Source organism: Scomber japonicus, chromosome 2, assembly GCF_027409825.1.
Source record: "Scomber japonicus isolate fScoJap1 chromosome 2, fScoJap1.pri, whole genome shotgun sequence".
Classification (NCBI taxonomy): domain Eukaryota; kingdom Metazoa; phylum Chordata; class Actinopteri; order Scombriformes; family Scombridae; genus Scomber; species Scomber japonicus.
Genome location: NC_070579.1, coordinates 10,691,037 through 10,716,488, shown reverse-complemented (window position 1 = coordinate 10,716,488; position 25,452 = coordinate 10,691,037). Strand labels below are relative to the sequence as shown.

Below are 25,452 nucleotides of genomic sequence, written 5' to 3'. Positions count from 1 at the left end.
TAGTTTGAGAAACAGACGCCTCACAGGTCCCCAACTGGCATCTTCATTAAATAGTACCTGCAAAACACCAGTGTCAACATCTACAGTGAAGTGGCGGCCGCGGGATTCTGGGCTTCAGGGCAGAGTGGCAAAGAAAAAGCCATATCTGAGACTGGCCAATAAAAGAAAAAGATTAAGATGGGCAAAAGAACACAGACATTGGACAGAGGAAGACTGGAAAAAAGTGTTGTGGACAGATGAATCCAAGTTTGAGGTGTTTGGATCACAAAGAAGAACGTTTGTGAGACGCAGAACAAATGAAAAGATGCTGGAAGAATGCCTTACGCCATCTGTTAAGCATGGTGGAGGTAATGTGATGGTCTGGGGTTGCTTTGGTGCTGGTAAGGTGGGAGATTTGTACAGGGTAAAAGGGATTCTGAATAAGGAAGGCTATCACGCCATTTTGCAACGCCATGCCATACCCAGTGGACAGCGCTTGATTGGAGCCAATTTCATCCTACAACAGGACAATGACCCTAAACACACCTCCGAATTGTGCAAGAACTATTTAGAGCAGAAGCAGGCAGCTGGTATTCTATCGGTAATGGAGTGGCCAGCGCAGTCACCAGATCTGAACCCCATTGAGCTGTTGTGGGAGCAGCTTGACCGTATGGTATGCAAGAAGTGCCCATCCAACCAATCCAACTTGTGGGAGCTGCTTCTGGAAGCGTGGGGTGCAATTTCTCCAGATTACCTCAACAAATTAACAGCTACAATGCCAAAGGTCTGCAATGCTGTAATTGCTGCAAATGGAGGATTCTTTGACGAAAGCAAAGTTTGATGTAAAAAAAATCTTATTTCAAATACAAATCATTATTTCTAACCTTGTCAATGTCTTGACTCTATTTTCTATTCATTTCACAACGTATGGTGATGAATAAGTGTGACTTTTCATGGAAAACACAAAATTGTTTGGGTGACCCCAAACTTTTGAACGGTAGTGTATATATATATCTAAAAGACATACAAACACCCTCTCCAGTGCCTCCAAAAACTAGAGAAACAGCAGGTACAGTACTTCTCTTTTTAGGTATGACTAAAGCCATAATAATATCATTTGTAGAGTGCTTCAGCCGCACCATAAAAGTAAACATAATTCCTAAGAAGAGTGTCCAAGGTGGGAACATTGCATTGAATAAACTATACTTAAGCGGTTGCTTCTGATCACATCACATGATTCTTTTTCAGTACTACTAATACAACCAACTACAATAACAACTGTTATTTTATTTTAGCTCAAGTTAACATAAATGTCATTTTTAGAAACTCTGTTCATGTCTGATTCCCTTTCTGGTCGCTAACTCTGGGGCCAGTTCATGACAAATGTGTGTACGGTAACTATAAAGATGGAGCCAGCTGCCGATTAGCTTGCTTAGCATAAAAAGACTGGAAACAGTGGGGAACTCTTGGCATGAAGGTGAACCATATTTTCCAGAATGGCGAACTATTCCTTTGTGTGAGCTACCGAGCAGGATAATTCACTACAACCTGTATGGCCATGGAAAATAATGTGTTTCACAGATGCAAAATGATATTAGTGCCATCATAGATTATGCTTTACATAGGGGCCCATTATGTGTTGCACAATGACAACACTTTGTGGACAGTCTACTCTGCACTTTATACTGGATATGCTGCACTTTTTCAATCTATTTGGAGCAATGCTGAAATTTGACTCTTCACCTTTTCACATGTTTCACATCTAACATACATACATACACACTTTATCCTTTTAAGTACCCCCATCCCACCTTTTTAAATAGCAGTCGGATTTACCATAAGTGGCTGCGGTTAGTAATAATACTCCATGCTGTGCTTGTTGTTGACCATGCTGCTAACACTGTGTGATTTATAGCGGGGGTTGTTTGCCGTGAGGCCAAACAAAGCCCACAGAGGAGCTGGCTAGGGGACCGAGTGGGTGGGAGAGACAGCAGGGGAGATTTTCCTTTACCAAATGATTAGTGTGTGCAGTACAGTTTGGTCAGTTTATCTCAATGACGGTAAGCCTGGCGCATTGCAGAGGTACAAATAGGATCATTGAAGCACATGTGCATGCATTTAAATAGGCAAATTGCTAGTAAATCCACATGTACTGTAACTTTGCACATTTTAGTATACCGAACTTTGAAACCCCTGGCCTGTTGGTCTGTACACTCCTTTCGGGCCCAGACTGAAATATGTCAACATCAATCTGATGGATGGCCATGAAATTTGTACAGACATTCATTGTCCCCAGAGGATAAATCCTATTGACTTTGGTGATGCTTGGATATTTCCAGTAGCACCACCAGTCATTCAATTTGTTCAGTTTTCTTGTGAAATATTTCAACATCTACTGCTGTGGATTGATTGCCATGAAATTTGGCACTAACACTTATCATTCTCAGTGGATAAGGCCTGCTGATTTTGGCAACTCCTTGATTTTTCCTCTAACGTCATTGTCAGGTTGACATTTGAGGTTTTGTGTGAAAGGGCTATTACATGGATTGCCTTGAAATTTAGTATACACACTCATGTCCACCTCAAGATGAATTGCAACCACTTTGTAATCTTTACCTTTTCCTCTAGTGCCATTGTCAGGTAGAAATGGTATTTTTCCAAAAAAAAAAAAAAGTATGATGATTGACTGTATATAAATACCGACATCATGATAGCCCTACAAAGTAAAGCCACAACATCTTGATCACCCCCTGGTGGCTGGCTGCAGTATTGGCCATAAATGTTAGCGGATGGGACATGAGCCAGACTAACAAATCAAAGTAGAGCCTGCATGTCAAAAAATATTTCTCTAAAAGATGTTTTCTTTTATTGTAAGCAGTTTCTATCAAACGTATCAAATGTTTGTCCAAGTGCTCTTTTTTGTATGAATTTGTATTTTGATTAATTTAGATATTTGACGATATAAACATGGTAAACATCCTACCTGTCCAACATCAGCATGTTAGCATTGTCATTGTGAGCATATTAGCATGCCAATGTTAGGATTTAGCTCAGAACAACACTTTGCCTATACTGTAGCTTCACAGAGTCACTTGCATGGCAGTAATCTTGTACAAATGTCCTTTCGTGCTGCCATTCAACTAACTTAAGTATCTAATATATTATTATAGGCCCGTGCTTTTGCATGTTTTAGTTAATTTACTTCAAAGTGCCTTTTGAAAAAGTACTTTTCATAACTGACTTTAGAATTTTGCAAACCATGCTGTTCTATTTAAAAATAATTGAATGCATTTGGCTCCCGTTCCAAGCATTTGATGATTTCCATTCATATCAGTATGAACATCTATTAGCAGACTTTCAAAACTTGCTTGAAACATGTACTCCATCACGGAAATTCTTTTTTTTTTTTTTTTTGTAGTGCAGATTTTTAACCTTTTCTTCACTGCAATGATAATATAAAACTGACAAAACGCAGTGAGGTTCATTTTGATGAATAATGCAACACAAGCATGTTTTTGGAGTATGATAATTGATCTTCAAACCACAAAGAAATTCCTGGAATCCAGTGGCTGCCTGCATGCATAAATAATAAATGCATACTGTAGCAGGCGTTTGAAAATGTCAATGAAAAAAGCCTGTCATTTATAGTTATATTGCTCAAACTTGCTCATGTAAGTAAAAAAAATAGTTACATCCCGTATTGTGTTTAGAATACATTACAGGTATAAATCTCTGGGTGTAATGAATATACAGAACATTTCAACACATGCAGCAACCTCAGTCCAGCTGCAAATAATTTCAGCATGTTTTGTTTTTGGCTAAACTGATGGTTGCCCAGAGGTTGTATGCTTAAAGGGCCACTGGTTTTATATAATAATCATCCAACCGCTGGAACCAGTGATTCTACCCTGATATTTCTTCTCCTATAGCAGGACTATAAATCAACCAAGAACTCAAAATATTTTTGAGGCAAGCAAATTGGTAGCTAGGTTGAAGGAGAACAAGCTACAGTCAGCGTTACAAATCTAAGGAAAATGTCTGAAAAACATTACCAGGCATCTGCTTGTGTGCTATATATCACTGTCTTTCTGTAGTTGGGTGAGAGTGGGAGGACTGGGGCCAGGACAAAACATCAACCCAGGCTGCTTGGATTGATATGGAGAGACCATATGGAAAACATTTGGCAATCTGGTAATCTGATATGAAATCTGGGGTCAGTCTTTTAATAGTTGGTGAGGCAAGGAACATCTCCTTGACCCCCTGAGATGGACATAAATATACGTATGTGCACACGCTCGCACACACTCATACACACACACACACACACACACTGCTGCTGTTGGTCCACATGCATGTGGCAGTGATCTGGAACCCTAATTAGCTGAGAATGGGGGTGGAAGGACGGGGAGGGTGAAATTGGACGAGAGGTTTCTCTGATTGAGGGGAAATGGGAAACAGGCTGGAACCAATGTTACCCATCAGCCACACACACACACATTTGAACACACACTCTCCCAGTGAATGATGTTTACTGGATCAGTAATGAAATATCTCTGAGTTGGCCCACTGCTTGGTGCACATCTATCCCCTGTGATTATGGCCTCCAGTCCCTGGATGCCAATATCCGTTGGTCCGAAAAAATGTGAGTTTGGAGGCTATGATTACAGAATGAATCATCGGCTAATCTGATTTGGATTACTCACTCTTGCCTTGCTTTCTGTGCTGTGCAGTTTCAAAGCACTCAGATCACTAAGTTGATAAGCCAAATTCTAAACCTTTTATAGAATATAGGTGCTGACACTTTTATCAAGATAAATTACAACAAACGAGGAGGTAGAGGTCAGACCAAGAGGCAGCTTTGTGGTTAGGTAGATAAGTACAACCGTGTTTAAACCCAATGTAAGCCAGCATCTGCCTCAGTGAAGTGACATTTGGTATTTTAGTGAAGACAACAATGCATATTTAAAGAATTGTTATAAAGGGTTAATGAGTTGAACTTCTCACCAAAGTATAATCAGGAATATAAAGAGCACTGTGTAGCTCAACAAATAATAATAACATAGAACCATCAAAAAACAGGCCAACATAAAATATGAAAACCTGTGTTGAGAAGACCGTGGTCGCATTTAGAATAAAAGACAATAATGCATCACATGGCTGTAGGCTTTGAACCTAAAGAAGTATTTTGACATTTTGAGAACCATGCTTGTCTTGCTGAGAGTTGGATGAGAAGATGCCACGCTTATGTCTGTACATTTAATATAAGTCTACAGCTAGTGTTAAGTTCATCAAGGCTGGAAGGAGGCGGAAACATTTGCTAAGCTTTGTCCAAAAAATCCACCTGAAGCTCACCAAACAACACATTCTATGTAATTTGTTTAACCACTTAACGCACGCTGTTCCGTCTAAGGAACGGGACGGATGTTAGGAGGTAGCCACAAGTTCTTCTGGATGTTTTAAACACCAACCCTTAAACATATATATTCATGCCGTACATTGTTGGAAAGCTTAGATTGTCCTGATTCATTCAAGACCACTCACGACTTATATGGTTGCTCACAGCCGTAATAGTATTAGCGATTAGCTCGGCTAGCCCCTGAGCTAAGTAAGAAAAGCTATAATGCTACATACCTTCAAAGTCTTCCCTTTATCCACAACGATCATCTTATGACTCGGCACTTTCTGTACAGCTCGCCAAATATCCATTCTTGTGAAATATGAAATCCGTTTCCATAAAACCGAAATACTTTCCTCAATATGTCCATGTATTTAGTCCAACACGTAACGTAATAACACAAATAACAAACCATGTACGGTCCGTTTACGTCATTTCCTGACCTGCGCCTCCATCTCAGAGTACACGTGACTAGATGTTTACTTTTTTTTTTTTTTTTTTTTTCAATGATCTTTATTTAAACATTGTGCATAACAACTGATGTACACAAAACAGTTGTACAGATAATAACCTCTATGATAATAACACATGAAATATCAGACAGGTGCTCCAATATGTATCAAAAATAAATAAATTACAAAAAAAATAAAGTTATTTAAATATTGTAAGAAAATACAAAATCAAGGAAAGGAAACTATAATATAACACAAGAAGGGGGGGGGGGGGGGACAAAAAATAAAAAGGGGGGGGGGGGTTGTAAGCTTTATTCTTCCTTGAAAAATCTTTCGTAAATATCTATGGATGTGATACTTTGTTTAGTGTCAATTAGTGTAAGGGATTTCATGTACTCTTTGAACTCATGCAAGAAACTTCTAAAGTTGGGTGAGGTGACTAGATGTTTACGACCGTGAGCCTCTTCTGCTTCTGACGACACCACACACAAGCCAATCGGTGTTTAGGATTAGGCAGTACATGTCTCCAAAGCTTTTTACAGTCTAAGCTCCAAAGCCAATGAGGACATGTGACCGACAACAATGACGACATGGCTTTGATTGACTGCTGTTCTAGCCTATGGAAATATTCGGTGAAATGAAGTTGATAACCTTTTAGCCAATAGTCAGAGGTTTCCAACGGTGTATGACACTAAGCTATTAAGTTTGGCTGTTCATAAACAAACTCCAAGCGTAACCGGCGTGCGCCCGGTGCGTAAAAGAGTTGAACCATATATCATTACGCACTCGGCATTTTGGTACACGGTTGGTTCTTCTTCGACTTGACATATGACTTATACTAAAATAAACAGATAGATAGATAGATAGATATGGCCAAACAAAAAAATATGGTTATATGTAATAATAATAATAATAATAATAATAATAATAATAATAATAATAATAATAATAATAATATGGCGTCAGCTTTCATTAGAGACCAAGATTTTGATTGTAGGCAAAGGGGTTGTGAAGTTATAGGTGTTTGATTGTGGTTATACAGCTTTGGTAACCAAGTGTCCATTTGGAGTCTCCAAAAAGGACCTGAGGAAAACGCATGGACATACCTGTTGAAAAATAATTCTGAAAAATTCATCTTTTGGTCTTTTGACTCCAAATTTGGACTGCATGAAGCCAAGACCTGTGGCTGTGGCCTCATTGTGTCTATATCCTGCTGAGAGGTCCCTGAATGTCTGTACACATGTCATTGTAAAGGCAAACCTATGGGTGAGTAAACAACCCCATCATTGTAACCTCTGCCACTCTTTGTCAGTATGTCACAGAATCACACAGACACTTTTACAAGAATCTTGAGAGTGTTTCCTTTCCAATGATACCAGACACATATCTGAGTCTCAAACTATGTGGGATCTGTGCTGCTCACAACTTGGGCATGTCGTTTAGGCTAACAACATAAAAAACAGGGGCGTGTGTTAAGTGGTTAATTTGCACAAAAAGAGTAAAAACAACACGGAGGAGTTGCAATAACTTTAGCATCAAGTGGTGTTCTTATGAGAAGAAAAAAATAAATGTATTTCAGCTGGAGAGTTATATCCAAATAAACACTTTCTTGATTCAGTTAACCTAACAAATATCATTTGACAAAGACTAAGACTGCTTCCAAGCCCACATGTCAGTTATTTGTGAATGCGGGTTTTCCCAGCAGATCTTCATGCACTCTAGTCATGAATTGTGCAGCACACATTGTCAACACTTACATACCTGCACGGCTAAGAGATAAAATCCTCCTGATTTGTCTATGTGATCTTTACATCCATATAAAACTGCTGAGCTTTCAAAGTTCCTGCGTGTTTCTAATTTGAAGGTGATTAAATGGTTAAACAGGATTATTCACCATCCAGTTCTGCTCTCCTGCTTCAATTCCTTCCAAGGATGGAGAGCCTTAGGGCCCATCTGTAACTTTGAGTGTCCTCTTCAAGACCCAGTGAGCCCACTGGGAACAAAGCAGACAAATCCCAGGCTTAGTGCTCTTCACATAAAACAAACCCCTTTTCCCCAGTGGACCAGACCTGCAGCACCAGTGAATAATCCTGCTAAACCAGGCTCACGATGGGTTGCTTCCAGGCATGGAGGGCACTAAATCTCACACACTGTCACCAGCTGTGATACATTCATGCTTTCTGAGGCAGACAGTGTTTCCTCACAAAGAAGAAACTATAATGTGCACTGCACTCAAAGTTTCAGTCAATTACTGGCTTTTGTTCGTATTTTCGAGCTCAAAATATAATTATCCATTGCAGCACAAAAGCACCCTACAACTCCAATTACCCTCCTCATTCTGCTTTTGACCTTTTTGTGCTGCCCCGTGAGACCGTCAGTACTGTAACGCTAAAGGGAGAACTCCATTATCACTCCCCATGATGCCTTCCTACTTTTCCCAGTTACTCACAGCAACCAGCTGTCAGTCACACATGATTGGCAGACAAACGCTTTTATATGTTTGTAAAGCTGAAGGTCTATATAGCTTTCTGCCTTTATGGCTAGACAAGGTCAAATAATGTCTTTGAGTTGGTAGTTCCGTCCAACATTTAATTGCCGTATATTGACTTTGGTTCAAGTCTGGCTGTCTAGGAGAAAATCTGTCACTTACTCATGTTGTAAAGGTCTTTTTGTTTTTTCTGTCAGTTCCCACTCAACATTTACCATAATCTATAGCTGAATTTGCATATCGTTCTGCTCAATAATGGAACCTGTTTTTAGCTTGGCACCTGGTGTCTGGACACTGTTCATTTTGGTTGTGAAAGGGTTTCCTTTGGGTTTCATAAGCCCTAAAAAAGAACATATGTACATTTTAAAGGAACATGTACCCAATTAAAGGAATCTCGAGGTCAAAGACAAGGAATTTGGGTCCCACCACAGCTTTATAAAGAGCTTCAAGTTTATATAATTTCTATGGGGGGAAATAATCTGAATTTGAAAGCCACAATGCTGAAATATATATCTTGTGTGAGTAATTGAAAGTTTGTGTTTTATTATTACTTGGAAAAAATAATGGCTAGACAAGGTCAAATAATGTCTTTGAGTTGGTAGTTCCGTCCAACATTTAATTGCCTTATATTGACTTTGGTTCAAGTCTGCCTGTCTAGGAGAAAATCTGTCACTTATGTTGTAAAGGTCTTTTTGTTTTTCTGTCAGTTCCCACTCAACATTTACCATAATCTATAGCTGAATTTGCATATCGTTCTGCTCAATAATGGAACCTGTTCATTTTGGTTGTGAAAGGGTTTCCTTTGGGTTTCATAAGCCCTAAAAAAGCCCAAAGAACATATGTACATTTTAGAGGAACATGTACCCAATTAAAGGAATCTCGAGGTCAAAGACAAGGAATTTGGGTCCCACCACAGCTTTATATAAGAGCTTCAAGCTTGTATAATTTCTATGTGGGAAAATAATCTGAATTTGAAAGCCACAATGCTCAAATTCACACAACAGAGTATCTATCATGTGTGAGTAATTGAAAGTTTGTGTTTTATTATTACTTGGAAAAAATAAGTTAACACATGCAAAATGCTGTACGTGAATATATCACTGATGTGTTTATAAACTATATCTGAGCATATGGAACCAGTTTTATGTTATTACAAGCAATGTTATGATGATAGAATATTTAACTCAAGTACTCAGGAGGAATACTTACTGAATGTCTACCATTCTTCTACTTTGATATATAACATATGGACGTTGCTATCTAAATGCTGTTGCAACATAAAAATCTTAATAACTAACAGGCAGTGCAGGGTGTGGAAAAGGTAAACAAGTCCAGGAAAGTTTGGATGGGTGGACAATGGGCATATTTTAGTTGCTTTAATAAATATTCAAGAGAGGTTTTGATTGTGTAAACCAAGACTTCTCAGTTTCAGACTAAAACCTGCTGATGCTGAGAAAAACTATTGCTTAATGCTTTGAAAGGTCTTTGCCAAGTCTCAGTGTTTTGTGTTATGGTCAATCACCACCAGAAATTAGTGACACAATTGCAGAATAAAATTAGTATGTGCTGGGTGTTTTTAGGTATAAACCTGCAGTACATGGTGACATATATAAGGACGAGATATGGCATAAGGACAGTGTTGCCAGATGGGTCTGACAAAAAGTAATCAAAAACCCTACCAAAGCCTAGAACCTGTCATGTCATCAATAAAGTAGCCCAATTTAGTTTAAACAATTAAAAATGCATATTAGAAATTATACAAGATAATGTCCCATTATTCATCATTGATCATTCAGTTGGTTGCAATCTGCAGCCTCACCACTAGATGCCACTAAATCTTACACACTGGTCCTTTAAGTTCCAGAGAAAGGGAAAATACCACCTGTTCCTTTTACATACAGTCAATTTTTACTTTATCATGGAGTAAAACGCTTCTTACAATTTGTTAACAATAATAATAATAATAATAACCTAGTGATTTTTGCATGACCAGGCATCAAAACTGATTTATGTTTTACCTAAATGACTTGTTGTTTACGGCCCATGGAAGTCTTGTATTTACTTTTGGTGTGGTTCATATGACGTTTGAAATAATGGATATTATTATTGAAATTTATGGATATGCTGTATTTGCTGTCTCTTTTTTCAAAAGTGGCGTCTTCTGGGTATCTTTTGATGAAAGAAAGCCTCATAAACACATAACAGTGGATGTACTTCGCAGACACTTAAAAAGACATTTAACTCATCACTTTAAATATATAACCGCCTTTCCATTGTTACATCCTTTGCTCTCCTCCGTTTTTCTTTCCTTTTCCTGCAACCACAGGAGAATGAATAAAGAGGAACATCAGTTTTTGGCCACCCCTACAAACCAAGCAGTTTTCACCCTCAAAGTATTTAGAGGACCGAGGATGATGGAACACAGCAACCTACTCATCATGACATAATGAGTAAGCGAGGCTGATTCACAAACACATGACGATATCATAATGACTGGGAATGGTGGTGATTTATTGCATCTAAAATCCTACAAAAGGGAAGGAGAAAACTTAGGCTGCCTCACATGAACTTTATGTTGAAGATGTCATCAAGGACGCTTTATGTGTTTTGGTTTATTCTTTAAAAGGGACACTCAGCTTCCCATCTCCTCTGTCTGCCAGCCACTGAACCGTGAAAGTTTAGGCGTCTTCATGCAGAGTTTCCGTTGCTTGCAGTAGGGGCGCAGAGGAAGAGCTACTCATTTAGTTCCACTCTCTAGATCTTCCAGACAATCTAAAGGTTTTGCACTTTTGGTCACAAACTGCTCCCACATGGTATAGCTGTTAACCATGGATAGTTTATCTAGAGTTTGATGCTGATTAAACCTCACTTTCCAAGTGGCAAATGCCCATTTCAGTAGAGGAAAAAGTTAAATTCAAAACATCAGCCATTATCAGCTTAGGTTCATTTAATGATATCTGCTGATTACCAGTATATACCAGCATGTAATCATATGAAACAAGACTCGAAATTGTAGGATCTATTGGCTGTTCCAAGTATTGTGGCACAGTCATTCAATTATACTGTATGTGTGCACTTGTTACCTCTGAACTATGTATGTACAATATATTCCACGTATGTCTATCCTGGCACCAGTTCAACAAATTTTCTGCACTTAATAAACAAATTAAATGATTTTTATGTCACTGAGAAACCGGTTTCGCTCACTTTAGGGTTTTTACATACAATCCATTAAGTGTTAGTGGCAGGACCTGATTTGGAAAGTACCATACAAGCCGAGCAAATTAAGACACAGTATGTAGTTATGTAAACAAGTATTTGTCTTATTCATTTATAACACTTGTGTCAGAAATGTTGGGAGGATGAAGCAAATGAGTAAACAGATAAGTATATGAACGAGTCTGTTATATTCTTGATATGTCCTCAAACATCTCGCTTCTCCCCAGAGAAACGACGTGCTCTACAGAAGACGTTTTCAGATATATTTAGTCTTTTACACCAGTGTTATACTGAGAAACGCAGTGCTTTGTGTTTTCTTTTTTAAGTAAGTACACAGTTGTAACTATATCCCATTTTAGAATTTATAAACCACTTGTTAAGGACAAAATATACTGTGGCGATGTATGTAAAAGAACAACCACCGGCCCCGTTCTTCATGTAACTGTGACTTCATATTAAATCATAAAACTCCCTCGAGAGGCACCGCAAATTCTGTTTGTGAAGACTGACCAGAGTCTCAGTAAAGTTGGAAAACCCCCGTCTGAAACGAATGCTCTCGATGACCCTCACAGAAGCTTCTGTTCAAACGCTGCACGCTGCACGCGGTGATAAAGTGGGAGGTTGAAAGCATGAAACGGTCATACAGCTGGAGTTGAGTTGAGTGAACGGTGTTGGGATCATGGTATTCCTGACTCAACACCACCATCTAGTGTTTAGTTTTAGTATTACAATCTAAATAAACCAATAAAAAAGACTCATGGAAAGCTTAAAAAATAACCTTCAATTATTCTACATTTTATTTATATACGTATCTGCACACACATTCAGGTACAACCAATCATACTGATAAGGGGAACACATTTTCTTCTCTCTCTCTCTTTCCAAAACCTTTCCATCTCAGCTCATTTCACAGAATATGATAATGTTTAGTAAGCTTTAGGTGGAGAAAGACAAAACAAAGCTTAATACATTTAAATGTGTTTCTAAAACTGACACAACTTTCTGTCACATCCCCAAAAATCATTCTATAGTTCTGGCTTTTACTCATTTAGGCAAGATGTTTGGTGAATGAACATGGAAAATTTTGGTGTGCGTTAAAACGTCGTATTGTACGTAGTTGATGGTGGTGCAATTTTAAGTTGACTTTAATTATCAAGTAACTGTCTGTACAGCACTTTGTGACTCACTGAGCAGTGCAGTTTCAAACAGTAAGCAGGGAGGAGAGTTAAACCACAATAGTCCTCAGTCAGTTGTTTCTCTTCCAGCAGTTCTTGGGTTTCTTGGCCCAGCACCTGTCTATGGTGATGGGCCAGTGGGTGTGTGGGTGGACATGGCGTCTACATGGCCTGTTTGCCAACCGCAGCTTCAACAATGTGCGACTTTGTCAACACAAATACCACTCAGCCTCTCTTCCGTCTCCTTGCTCAATTCCCAAAGCAGGAAGAGACAGCATGGAGGCCCAGTCAGCGGATTTATTTCCCTCTTTTACCATGTTGTGGTTTTTTACCTGAAGGCGAGAAAACACAGGTTGAAAACAGAATGATTGACGCTGTTTACTAAGGAGTGACAGAAAAAGTCGACAACAACTCTGCAGATAATGACTTTGTGTACTATTTGAAAAGGACCAGTGTGTAGGTTTTAGTGGCATCTAATGTTGAGGTGTGAGATTGCAACCAATTGATGACCCCCTCCTCTCACCCTCCACCCTAAGAGAACCTACGGTGGACACAAAACCCTCTATAGAGCCAGTATTTGTCTGTTCTGGGTTACTGTAGAAACATGGCAGTGCAACATAGCTGGCTCCATGGAAGAGGTACGGTCTCTATGTAGACATGAAGGGCTCATGAAAACCCAACGATTCTTAGTTTCATGGAATTATAGATACATTAAAACATATTTAAGGACACTGTTTTCCATTTTTGCCACTAACCTCTACACAATGCACCTTTAAGCTTACTCTGATTATTTAATTCAAATATGTGTGTCAGTGAAGAAGTCAGTTTTGTTACTGTCTGAAACTCCCACCTGTAGTTTTGGTGTCAGCTAAACATTTTCTTTAGTTTAGAGAAGAAGCCTCCCTCTTCCTTCTGCTGCTGTTTGTCTTGTCCCTCCTCTGAGCTGGTTGCCTTCGCACCTGAAGTGCTGCTGCCCCCTTCTGGACACAAACACACACCACATCAGCTCAACTACGAACACTGCTACAGTGCAGAGACTGACTGACATGACTATCTGTGTCTACGTGCGTCTCTGCATACTAGTAGTGGACTGATGTTTTGACTGAATGATTGAATTGAAGTCTGACCTTCAGAAGGTGTGACGCCATTGACAGATCCCTGAACGTCTGTCTCCTCTTCGGCATAACTGAGCATCATAGAGCGTTGCCTTCTCGTCAACTTCCTGCAGGAACAAGAGACCAGAAATACAATGAAAACAAACTAAACAATGTTCGACTGTTTCCAATTCACAGTGTTGATGCCCTATAGTACCTAAAGTTTTGTATAACTGCATAACACAAGATTCCAGACATTGTGCAGATAATTAAATACATTTCCTTGTAATTTACTGTAAATTATTTTGTCTTAATACACATTAAATCATGGCTCTGTGGATCTGAACAATACTTGATTGAGCAGCATGTTGTTGAGATAATGATTATGTGAGGTAAATATCAAAATCTGAAATTAATCATATTTTCGATGGGAAATACAAATAGTGCAGTCAGATAATGTTTTGACTGCAGTAACAGACATAAACCGTGTCATAAGCAGGTTGTCATGCAAATTTAGTACAACAAAACACAATGAAAACACAATCAGAACATGGCTGTGTGGCTCTTACTTGGGCACTCTGATCTTGATGTGAACATAGTGATCTCCGTAGTTATAGCTGTTCAACCTCCGAATGCCTTTCCCCTGCAGCCGGATCACCTGATCAGCTTGGCAACCGGAAGGAATCTGAAAATATAGATGATAAACTTTATAACAGAAAAAGAGACAGACTTCTGCTGTGTTCAAATACAAAATGACACAAGGAACCTGGTCGTCATTCAGGAGAGAAAACACAGACAGAATCTAATCAATAGTTTTTAGCTTCCATGTGATAATACACAATCTAATATTCAAGGCAAAACTGACATTTTCAGATAAAAGAACATCCACTAAAGACACATATTTTATTATTCAGAGAAGGAACTTGGGGAATGATGCTGAATATTATTGTTTAGAAACTTAAACCGTGTCATTTGCTCACCGCCATGCTGATGGTTTCATAGAGGCCTTGTGCTCTGGCCGTGCCCCCCAGTATGGCTTGAGCCACAGAGATGAACGCGTCTGAGTGGATGTCTATCCCGCTACGCCTGAACACGGGGCTACTCTGGACCTGTACAGAAACATTTCAAAAGCAACACATCAATACATTTACCATAAAACTCCAGTGCTACTCCAATACATTAAAAGAACATGAATGAACAAAACTCACCCTAAATGTAATGAAGATTTCTTTTTTTCCAACTGGCATGCGTACTCTCTGACCGTTTTCCACTCCTGTGAGAAAGTAATACAAAGTGTTTGCATTTGTCATTATGTAAAATCTTCTAATTCAGACTCAGCAGCAGTCAAAGCAGGTTTACATTCATTCACACTTTAGCACAGGATTAAATACGCTGAGAATCCCGACGACGATCATTCACTTCAGCAGCAGCTTCTAAACGTACTGGAGGTAAGTCGTAACTCAAAAGAGGTGTGTATTTGTTTCCACTTGTTTCCACCTTTCAGTGGTGAGATTGGAGATGGAAACCTACCAGCAGGTACGGGCACAGTGACCGTCTGCCTCTTCTTGGTCTGACCTGAACCTCGACAAAGGGCGCAGGGTGTGTTAATGATGGAGCCCTTCCCCCCGCAGCGCCGACATGTGGTCCGCATCATGAAGGGACCCGTGTTGATCGACTCCTGCAGGGGGCGACACAGACAATAAAATACCGTAGAGTAGCAGACTGACAGCACAGAGTGGTAAAGTCCTGTGAGGAGATCCGACTAAGTTAAAGCATTTTGATTCTCACCATGCCAGTGCCGCTGCAGTAGTGACAGCGCGTCACCTTGGTGCCGGGTTCGCTGCCCTTGCCATCACACCTCTGACAATTGTCGTCAATGTTTATAGCCAAATCCTTATTTGCGCCCTTTGCTGCCTCAGCAAACGTAAGCTCCATCACAAACTGTAGAAAGACAGAACAAGTTATTCAGTGCAATTAAACTAATATTCACGTTTGCTGAATCAAAAAACCTTGGTGGAAAATAACATCTTAATATAAATATTAAAACATGTTAGGAGTTACAGTCTTGGGAGTCCTCACCTCAGGCCTTTGTTCGAACATGCTGTTGATGTCTCCGAAGCCCATGCCTCCTGTAAAATCTCCAAAGATCTTCCTGAAGAGCTCCTCGGGGTCTAAAGTGGCTCCACCAGTTCTGTAGTACTGCTGCTGGCCTGCGTTCGCACGGTTTGGGTCGAAGCCTGCTGCTCCGTACGTGTCATACTGTTTCCTCTTCACTTCGTCACTTAGCACCTATACATCAAAGCAACAGGAGGTTTATTATGCAAGTCCAATGCATTTTTACACAACTGCAGAGGGTATTCATATGTCCTTGACAGTTTTATGCCATTTGTATTTTACCTCATAAGCTTCAGCTAGCTTGGCAAACTTCTCTTTGGCCTCTGGATCATCTGGGTTGGTGTCTGGGTGGTACTTTTTTGCCAACTGTAGAGTGACAATAAAAGACAAACCAGAACATTTAAAACTCTTTCAAAAGATGTCCAAACAAACTCCAAGGATTCAAATCAGTGCTCCTCATAATCCTGGAGATATTTTCACATCTTGCACACCAAGAATCTTTTGAAATGAAAAAGTAGTAAAAAAAAATTGGAGGTCTATGTACTGCTGCATTTCATTAAAAGCGTTTCTCTGACCTGGTAATATGCCTTTTTGATGTCCTTCTGTGTGGCAGTTTTGGAGACACCCAAGGTTTCATAGAAGTCTTGCTTGTTTGCAAATCTGCTGCTAGTGTGGAATGAGTGACAGGTCGCCCCTGCAGAGAAAAAGAAACAAATAGGACATTTTCAGTAACTAAGTGCAGTCAGAAGTGTGCTTTTGTTGGCCCTACACCCGCAGTAATGTCACAGAGTCCTGGAGCCAGTCCACCACAAACAATGAATAACAACATCTCTTGTCTTGCAGGTAAAACATGCTACTCATGTAGCTGCTTTATAAGTTGAAGTGCAGTGCAGGTGCATTTCATTTGAACTTAACTGTAACTGGACAGAGATAAGCCTACTGAATTTAGACCAAAAACCACTTTCCTCCACAGACTCCATGATCATCGACCAGAAAAGACGCAGAAAAAATGTGCATAGAGGCATGAGGTTAAAGTACAGTTAAAGCACCTGAAATAACCATCAGTCAGACAAAACCCTCAATACAGGCTGTACTCCTGTCAGCAAACACAGTGAAAATTAACCGATACAATACTCACAAAGCTTGTATTTTGCACAGCACAAGTGCACCACACTGTATAACTGGAGTGTAATAGCAAATTAAAACTATGTGTTATGTGTTTGCAGCCATATCATGTGTCATATTGTCCATCTTGATGACACAATGAGATGCAACATATAACAGTCAATTTCAATTTAGACCATATCAAACCAGCAATGTAAGAACACTTCATTTCAAGTAAAAGTCCTGCATGAAAAGTCAAATTTAAGTAAAAGTATCGAAGTATGAGCAGCAACATGTACTTGGGTTTAAAGTGTTGTAGTGAAAGTAGTGGTTTGGTCCCTCTGACTGATATATTATTATATATGACATCATTACATTATTAATAGTGAAGCATCAGTGTTAGAGCAGCATGCATGTTAATGTTGCAGCTGCTGGAGGTGGAGCTAGTTTACACTATTTTATATACAGTTAGCTAGTTTAGTTTTCAATCTAGGGGTCGGGCCCCTCCATAGGGTCACCAGGTAAATCAGAGAAGTAATGAGATGATTAATGTGAGAAAAAAACAAAGCTCTGATACACAAATTCAACTTCAGTAAAGTATTACGTACTTAAATAAGTGTACTTAGTTACTTCCCACCACTGATGCTGACACTGAACAAGGTCACTGTGTGCAGACAGTTTCTGATGTAATAACACTGCACAACATTAAGTTAACAGAGCAGTAAATGTTACATCATCCAGTACTTTAACCATGGCTAGTTACTTTAGCAGCTTATTAGCCGACTGCACTCTCCACATTAACACAGCACAACACAAAGCCTGGACTGGACACTGAAACGAACAGCTGGCGTTGCATAAAATAATAGTATTACCAAACTCTGAAGTTGTATGCTAGCTGTTAGCTATCTCACCTGTCAGTCCTCTCAATGTCACGCCATGTCCAGGTCTGTGGGAGCTCAGGTTAGCCGCTATCCTTCCCCGGTGGCTCTGTGATATCGTGGCTGCGCAGACTGCTGCATGTCGGACGGAGAGAACCAGAAAACGACTGTGATGGTGAACAGAAGAAACAGATGCTGCTAGCCAGCGTGTTGTGAGCCGGCCAGCGGAGGACGCCATCTTTACGTCACTACTGCTGTCAGCGGGTCAGCAGCCGTCTGCGCATGTGCGGCTTCTAAACGGGCCAATCAGAAGTACATTTATTCTAGTACTGAGTTTAATTATGAGGTACTGGTACTTAACTAAGGTAGTATTCCCATGTTACTTTATACATACACATCAGAGAGAAATATGCTTCCTATTGCTCTTATTAAATCAAGTAATAAATGGCAGTAAATGTGTTCATTGATCTATTCTAGTACCAGTGTTGTGGGGTAACCAGGGGTGATTCTAGGATTAGACCTTTAGGGGGCCTCAACTCCTAATGAGAGTATGACATACAATGCCCTGCAAGTGTTCAAACCCCTTGCTAAATTACTCATTTCACTGGATAATGCTATAGTGTGTGTGTAATAATAATGGTTCAGGATAAACAATCACAGATTTCTACAGAGTGGACCCAAAGATAGTTAATGAACCCTGAGGGAAAGACAAGATTTATGACAGAACTATCCAAAGTATATCAAAGCTGTTAAAATAAAACTGCATTTTCTGTAGCATCTACAGTAGGCCTACTGTATCTCAGTGGTTGGGGTTCTGGCTAAGGTTAAGTTGTGTTTAAACATAATAGAGATAACTGGTTGGGTTTAAGGTTAGGTTGGGGTCAGGTTAAATATCACAGTAGATGACTGGCTGGGGTTAGATCAATTGGGTTCAGGTAAAGGTAAGGGGCAACATCAACAGGGAAACAGTCTTCAACATGTTAGCTTACACTGAATGTTGTGCAGCATGTAAGCAAACTACTTAGGGCTATACACTCTAAACAAAACAGGCTAAAACACATACTTCACATGTTTCATAGTTGATTAATCCAAGTGGAAAAGATAATGTAGTGTCTTTGCTAAAATCTGGAACACACTGAAAGAGTTTTTCCTCAATGTAATCTTTCCTCTCATTCATACAGGCTATTGAAGATCCCCTTCAAATCTGCTAACAAATGATGGGGGACAAAAATCCACAGTGTATCCCCACAGTCATTTTGTCATTTAAAGGACTGAAATACAACTGTAGGCTATCACTGGTAGTAAAGACTATTTAGAAAAAAGATAATTACTGTGCCATACAGTAGATGGCGTCCCTGAGCTGTGAATAACAGTGAGGCACTGCAGTTTGAGGCACCAATTAGATCTAAATCTTAAATTTACTTGCATTCATTCAAGTGCTTATAGAGTAGATGATGGTTATGGGTTTTATTTAAATTTGTAAAAAATAATATCAATGAAATATTCCAGGCCATTAACTTGCTTCCTGTTGCAGCAGCAGCCAAACAAACTCCATTGATCTCATGACTGAGACAGGACATTGACCTTTGTGTCTTTGGGTGAAGATTCTGAGTTCATTGAACGGGTGGTGGGGTGAGAACAATGTTCCTCTGTGTCCGTCAGATGTCAAGACTGGGTCACACAAGTTCTGAACAGCTGATATTTTCATGACAATTCCCATGATAAGACACACTAGAGGAAAGTAAAAATCCTTTCCAGTGGCCCCAGTAGGAAGCACAGAAGTAGTACTTGATACCCATAACTATTCCCCTTACACTTAACAAGACGAGGCAAAGAGACGACAGGTCAGGAGGACGGTACGACAGACAAAAGCCGAGGAGAAGATCAAGACTTTCATGTGTTGGGTTATGTCAGGGTTTTTATGAGGAGGACACGTTGAATGGATGTCAGTGTGTGTGACCTGATGAAAGAGACGCTCACGCTCCCTTCCAGTTTCCCCTCTTTCTTCCCTGCCACCGCTCTCTCATTCCCCGACGTCTCCAAGGCGACCTGCAAAACAGCATCCCAGCTGTGTGTGTCTGTGTGGAATGTTCTGCCAGAGGAGGCTGACATTTGCCACTCAGTAATGTAAATATCACTGCGAGCAACAATCCTTATCTTAATAAAGATTCTGTGACACACCGGTCCATACCTCCCTGCAGTTGGTTAATATTCAGACATATATTGGTGTGTGTGTGTGTGTGTGTGTGTGTGTGTGTGTGTGCATGTAAATGTTGACAGACCAAATATGCTAAATTATTGGATTTTGTTCACATTTTGGGGATTATTTGACTCATCACATGTGAATGAATCGTCTAAGCCGTTACTGCTTATTCTCTGGTCATTCCTCACTTTTTAATCTCTCCAGCTATGGAGATGAAGGGTCCGAGGTCAAGTCATCAGATCAGTGGGAGGTGTGGTAGGGGTGTCAATCTCTACGCCCCTAGCTCCTTCATCTCTATGCACACACACACACAAACACACACACACACACACACACACACACACATAAAACCCCATCGTGCTGTTATAAAGTTCACAGCAACAGAATAGCTCCCAACTGCTCATTGAAGCCTGTGGTTGTAATTAGTGGGTTGAGGTTATGAGCGATGGTAAGAGAGCTCAATATATCAGCCTCGTTGTCAGACACCAGGACAGCTATACTTCATACCTCAGGCCAAAACACTGACCCAGATCTTAAAGCAGCTCAGGCAAATGTTGACCACCAAGTGAGGCCTACAATCTCATACACTCTGCTGAAGGGTTAGTCTTATATGTTGATACTGATACTGGACTTTATAACTTTGGTCTTGGTCAAACAATTCAAGAATGAGAAAAATAACCCTGAAAATGTCACCATAGCTAAGGCGCCTTTAGACTGCGCAACAATATTGACTTTGTGAGTTTATTGCATGTAACATTGCGTGAGATGCCTATAATAAAATCCTGGACTCAATCTGCGTCAGACTGCACAGTATCAATTTGAGGCTGTCTGATTGTTTGCTGAATGGACTGTAAATCATAGCACTACGATGCAAATAGAGAAAAATACATAAAAGCTGCAATGTCACACAAACTTCTTTATGATGCATCTCCATCATTTTGTTTTTTTGTGTGCCACAGATTTGCCAAATGTGTTTTCTTCCCTTAACTTTATTCAACCTGCACTTACAAAATGTCACACTGGCCATTGTGTACTGTGTCATTTCATATTTTGATTGGTATGTTTGTAGATGTGTGCTAACCCTAACCCTAAATTTATGCCACTGTCAGAATTTTGTCTCAGACTGTCAAAACTGATCATTGTGTCTCATATCATGATCTAGGAGCACTATTCTGATCTGACAACCTTATATATTCATCATGTTTCTCTTTCAATTGTCAACTTTCATCTCAGGCAGCTCAAAATCACATGTTCTAGTGGGGCGATTAGGCTGTCAAGTTGACTAATGGGAAATATTGGGTGGAGCATTTTTGGAGCTTGATCCATACTATGGACTAAAAGTCACAACATCTTAGCTTCTGCTGTTCAAAATTTGACTATTACTTTTCAAAAATCTGCTGAAAAACTTTATTCAACCTGCACTTACAAAATGTCACACTGGCCATTGTGTACTGTGTCATTTCATATTTGGATTGGTTTGTTTGTAGATGTGTGCTAACCCTAACCCTAACCCTAACCCTACATTTATGCCACTGTCAGAATTTTGCCTCAGACTGCCAAAACTGATCATTGTGTCTCATATCATGATCTAGGACCACTATTCTGATCTGACAACCTTAGATTTAGATAGACATCTCAGGTAGCTCAAAATCACATGTTCTAGTGGGGGGTTTAGGCTTTCAAGTTGTCTAATAGGAAATATTGGATGCAGCATTTTTAGAGCTTGATCCATACTATGGACTAAAAGTCACAATATCTTAGCTTCTGCTGCTCAAAATGTGACTATTCCTTTTCAAAAATCTGTCTCTTCTTAGTCCTGTATCTTTTTGGAAGGCTAAATCGGTGATGTAAGATTTTCTTCTCTCTGCCAGTAGCTTTAACAGGGAGCCAATCTTTGCTAAGATACTATGTGTATTCAAGGCAGAGGATCTCATGATAAGAGAAATTGGATCTGTGCACCCTAAAATTGGTTCTATTTTTCTAGTGCAGTATGTGTTATTGTGTTGTCTGGTATCAATATCATCTTTTTCCATGTGCATAGACTGTAAGCAATTTTCTTCTTGGGACCAAAAAATATACCCTGCAGCTACATTTATTCATCCTGCATGAAACAAAACAAATTCAAGAATGTTCTCTGTAGTTTTTTTTTTGCCTGTATCACCCTCCGCACTAGTTCCTCCTCTTACTGGTTGTTTTGACTAAAGAGGTGGGAATCATGAGATTGCCCCCCAGTGATGTTTCATCCTCTCCCCCACAGCCACTGTGACATTCTCACGCCACAAATAAATATAAGAGGGAAGCAGGAAGAGAGACTTTCTTTCTCTTTTTTTTTCTTTTTTTTTTTTTTAAGAGAGAGGCAGACTTCATAACCATTTGAACATTAATCAACACGTTAATTTATGCTCTGCTACTCGAGGGTGTGCGTGTCCAGATCGTGACAGCAAAGTGATCTCACCGCCAGGGAAAACCGAGCATTTTACATTCATCTTTCAGAAACAAACAGCTGCTGATATTGCTTGAGGGCAGAGCACAACAGTAAGAGAGAGAGAGAGAGAGAGAGAGAGAGAGAGAGAGAGAGAGAGAGAGCAGAAGTCAAACCATGAGCAGGATGACACTCCACAGTCCACACTCCTCTCTGTTGTGGAGATGATGTGACTGTTATGGTTACAGACAGTGCTACCGAATGGTGTCACAGCATCTGTGTGTGTGTGTGTGTGTGTGTGTGTGTGTGTGTGTGTGTGTGTGTGTGTGTGTGAGCAGTGTCTGCCTTGAATATTGAAAGTGAGAAACATTACTCAAACTGTTAATGCCTTGTCTAACATAAGAAATGTAGGCACAGATATGGACAGCTACCATTTCCAGTAACAGAAATAGTGGATGCATTTTTTAAAAACTAATATCTAACTGTGGTCATTGTAAAAACATTTTAAGAGTAAACGTCTTAAATGTGTCACTTTTGAAAGCTCTGAGTCTTCCTTTGTGAAGTCAGTGCAGTTCCACATTGTTCACATTTTTTTCAACAATCCTCCGCTTGTCTTCTCTTCTCTTTGCTCCTACGTGCTTTGACCTTTCTATTAAAAACACTTCTTTTCATTTCAGTTTCAATCTGCTGCTCTGTGCATCCCTCTTCACAGCATTTTGTCCTGCAAGGAAATTTCTAGATTACTGAGTGTATGGCAACATTTTTTTATATACCTTTGGGCAAAGCTAGACTATCTCTTTCCTCATTTCCTGTCATTATGCTACCCTAAAAATAACTGGTTGCTTGCTGGCTCCGACTGCTTAACAGATACACATGAAATAAACAAAAAATATCAAACTATTCCTTTAATACAAGCAACTAGTGTTTAACAGTGTTGTCAACTGGGGAACAAAGTCTGGCATTTTGATTAGCGTTACTTTCCAAAGGGACACAAGATATTTTAAGTTTGGATGATGTGCTTTATGCTGAGAACTGTAGTGTTTTTCAAAAAGGGTGAATTACATCTAAAAAGAGTGTAAAGCAGAAACTGTGCTTGCAGTTTTGCAGAGTTAGTTAAGGGATTCTGTTTATGAGTTTTATATTAGGTTATAAACGACTATTAAAAACTAATTTCTGCTGCTTTAACTATTGCAGCTTGAAGTGATTTTGTTCAAACGTCTCCCTCCTCTTCCTTCTTATCTAGCTGCAGAGGGAGTGTTTGACACTTGAAATACAGATATTGCATGGACATTATTTTAAATACTAAAATGCATGATTTCAATCTTATTTTGTGCCAACACTTTTCTCTAACTGATAGAAAGCTGTTACATGCTGACAGTTAGATAAGATATTCTAACTCCCAGCTACATGTGGGTGGCCTGCTCCTTCATAACTACATCGATATGAATCCGGGTCCCACGAGGAGTACTTGCATTACATTGCCATTTTCTGGCCCTCTGTCTTTTCCTTAATTTTCATCCAGCTGCCTAAGCCGAGAATGAAATGCCAATCAAACGCTGATGACCTCATATGATGAATCATAACATCAACTTGCAGAATATGTTGGGCCCAAGTACAGTATGTGAAAGCAAACACACTGTGAAAAATTGGGGCTTATGTATACGGCCTGGAGCTGATGTTTTGTCTGTCGTCAGTATGGTCGCTTCAATTGTTGCTCTGATTGGTTTTGGAGCAACAGCAGCGTTGTCAGGCGTGGTCTGGTCAAGATTTTATGCTTGCAACATACAGCTGAAGACTTGTAGATAAAAAGTGACCTATTGATTTAAAGCGAAATTACAGTGTAACTCAGACACTGGAAAAAAAATCATGTTTTGCTTGATTGCTCACACAGTATAGCTGGACCTATTAACTCAACGTGCCAAATCATGACGCCATCGACCAAAAGACAGACCCATTTCCCAAAACTATAAACACTATTCCTCTGTTTTCCCTCATATGGTCATTTAGAAAGCACTGGCATTAAACATCATTAACTCAAGTCATCACAGCTGGAACCTAATTAACACACAATTCCCCAAATGGAAACATTAAAAGTCAAAAGTGTACATACACCAATCAGAACCTCGGGATGAATAAATAACAATGATTATCATGAGTTAGTTCAATTGGTTTGGGTGAATGGTGAGGCTGAATACATGGAATTTTATTTTTTATGTATAAGCTGCTTCCATATTCTTTATCAGTTGTATTTAGAGTACATTTACCCTTATTTTTTTATTTTGCCCTTTATTTTACTACAGTACGAGAAACTTTACATGTGTTGTGTTTTTACATTGTGCCCATCATGTAAAGAGATCATATCATGCCTATAATCAAGATCATAAGCCGCATTATTCACTGCAGTAAGAGGTTTTAGTTATTATAAGTATATCTGTATTTGATGGCTTTTATGTGATCTCTGAAGGCAAAGTTTGGCTTAGATGTAAGATTACATGGTTTTGAGTGGAAAATTTGGTTTTGAAATGGAAGACTGAAGTTTGCAGTTATGCATTTGTATTTAGAGTTTTGGGAAATGGGATAAAATTTCAAGAAATTTGTCTTGGTAATTGAAAAACGTTTAGTGAAGACTTATGAGCTTTTGTATTTCAGTGGATTAAGTTAGAGTACTCATGTGCACATCCACAAAACCTCAGTGGGAAAGGTGCTGGACAAAAATACGGTAAATCAAATTGAAATATAGGCAGTACCTGCACACAAATCAAAGCTCCTACTTGTAATTGTGACATTGAGATAAACTACTGGTTTTCCTCAGGCAAAGATGACAAGATTTGCCTGAGGAAAACCAGTAGTTTGTAATTTAATGCCACTGAAGTGAAGCTGGTCTTTGTATGCATGAAGGGCAGAGGGATGGGCAGGTTTTTTTTAATA

The 25,452-nt window shown here is 39.5% G+C and overlaps 1 protein-coding gene across 4 annotated transcripts in view; it reads right to left on the bottom strand.

Moving 5' to 3' along the window:
• LOC128367585 (dnaJ homolog subfamily A member 3, mitochondrial-like) overlaps window positions 1-18,137 on the bottom strand; it is a 297,084-nt gene extending 278,947 nt beyond the window's left edge. The window contains exons 1-12 of one of the 4 annotated variants that reach the window (XM_053328191.1): window positions 17,933-18,137; window positions 16,493-16,611; window positions 16,200-16,283; window positions 15,882-16,091; window positions 15,591-15,743; window positions 15,333-15,480; window positions 15,011-15,075; window positions 14,783-14,911; window positions 14,372-14,487; window positions 13,836-13,930; window positions 13,559-13,688; window positions 12,357-13,040 (exon numbers count right to left, since the gene is read on the bottom strand). In XM_053328191.1, coding sequence (XP_053184166.1) covers window positions 13,573-13,688; window positions 13,836-13,930; window positions 14,372-14,487; window positions 14,783-14,911; window positions 15,011-15,075; window positions 15,333-15,480; window positions 15,591-15,743; window positions 15,882-16,091; window positions 16,200-16,283; window positions 16,493-16,611; window positions 17,933-18,137 — 1,440 coding nt within the window. In that variant the 3' untranslated portion in view covers window positions 12,357-13,040; window positions 13,559-13,572. Of the gene's footprint in view, window positions 1-12,356; window positions 13,041-13,478; window positions 13,689-13,835; window positions 13,931-14,371; window positions 14,488-14,782; window positions 14,912-15,010; window positions 15,076-15,332; window positions 15,481-15,590; window positions 15,744-15,881; window positions 16,092-16,199; window positions 16,284-16,492; window positions 16,612-17,932 lie in introns of those variants that run through there. The other 3 variants (XM_053328202.1, XR_008321929.1, XM_053328210.1) reach the window with 3 other exon arrangements.
• Window positions 18,138-25,452: the final 7,315 nt, after the last annotated feature.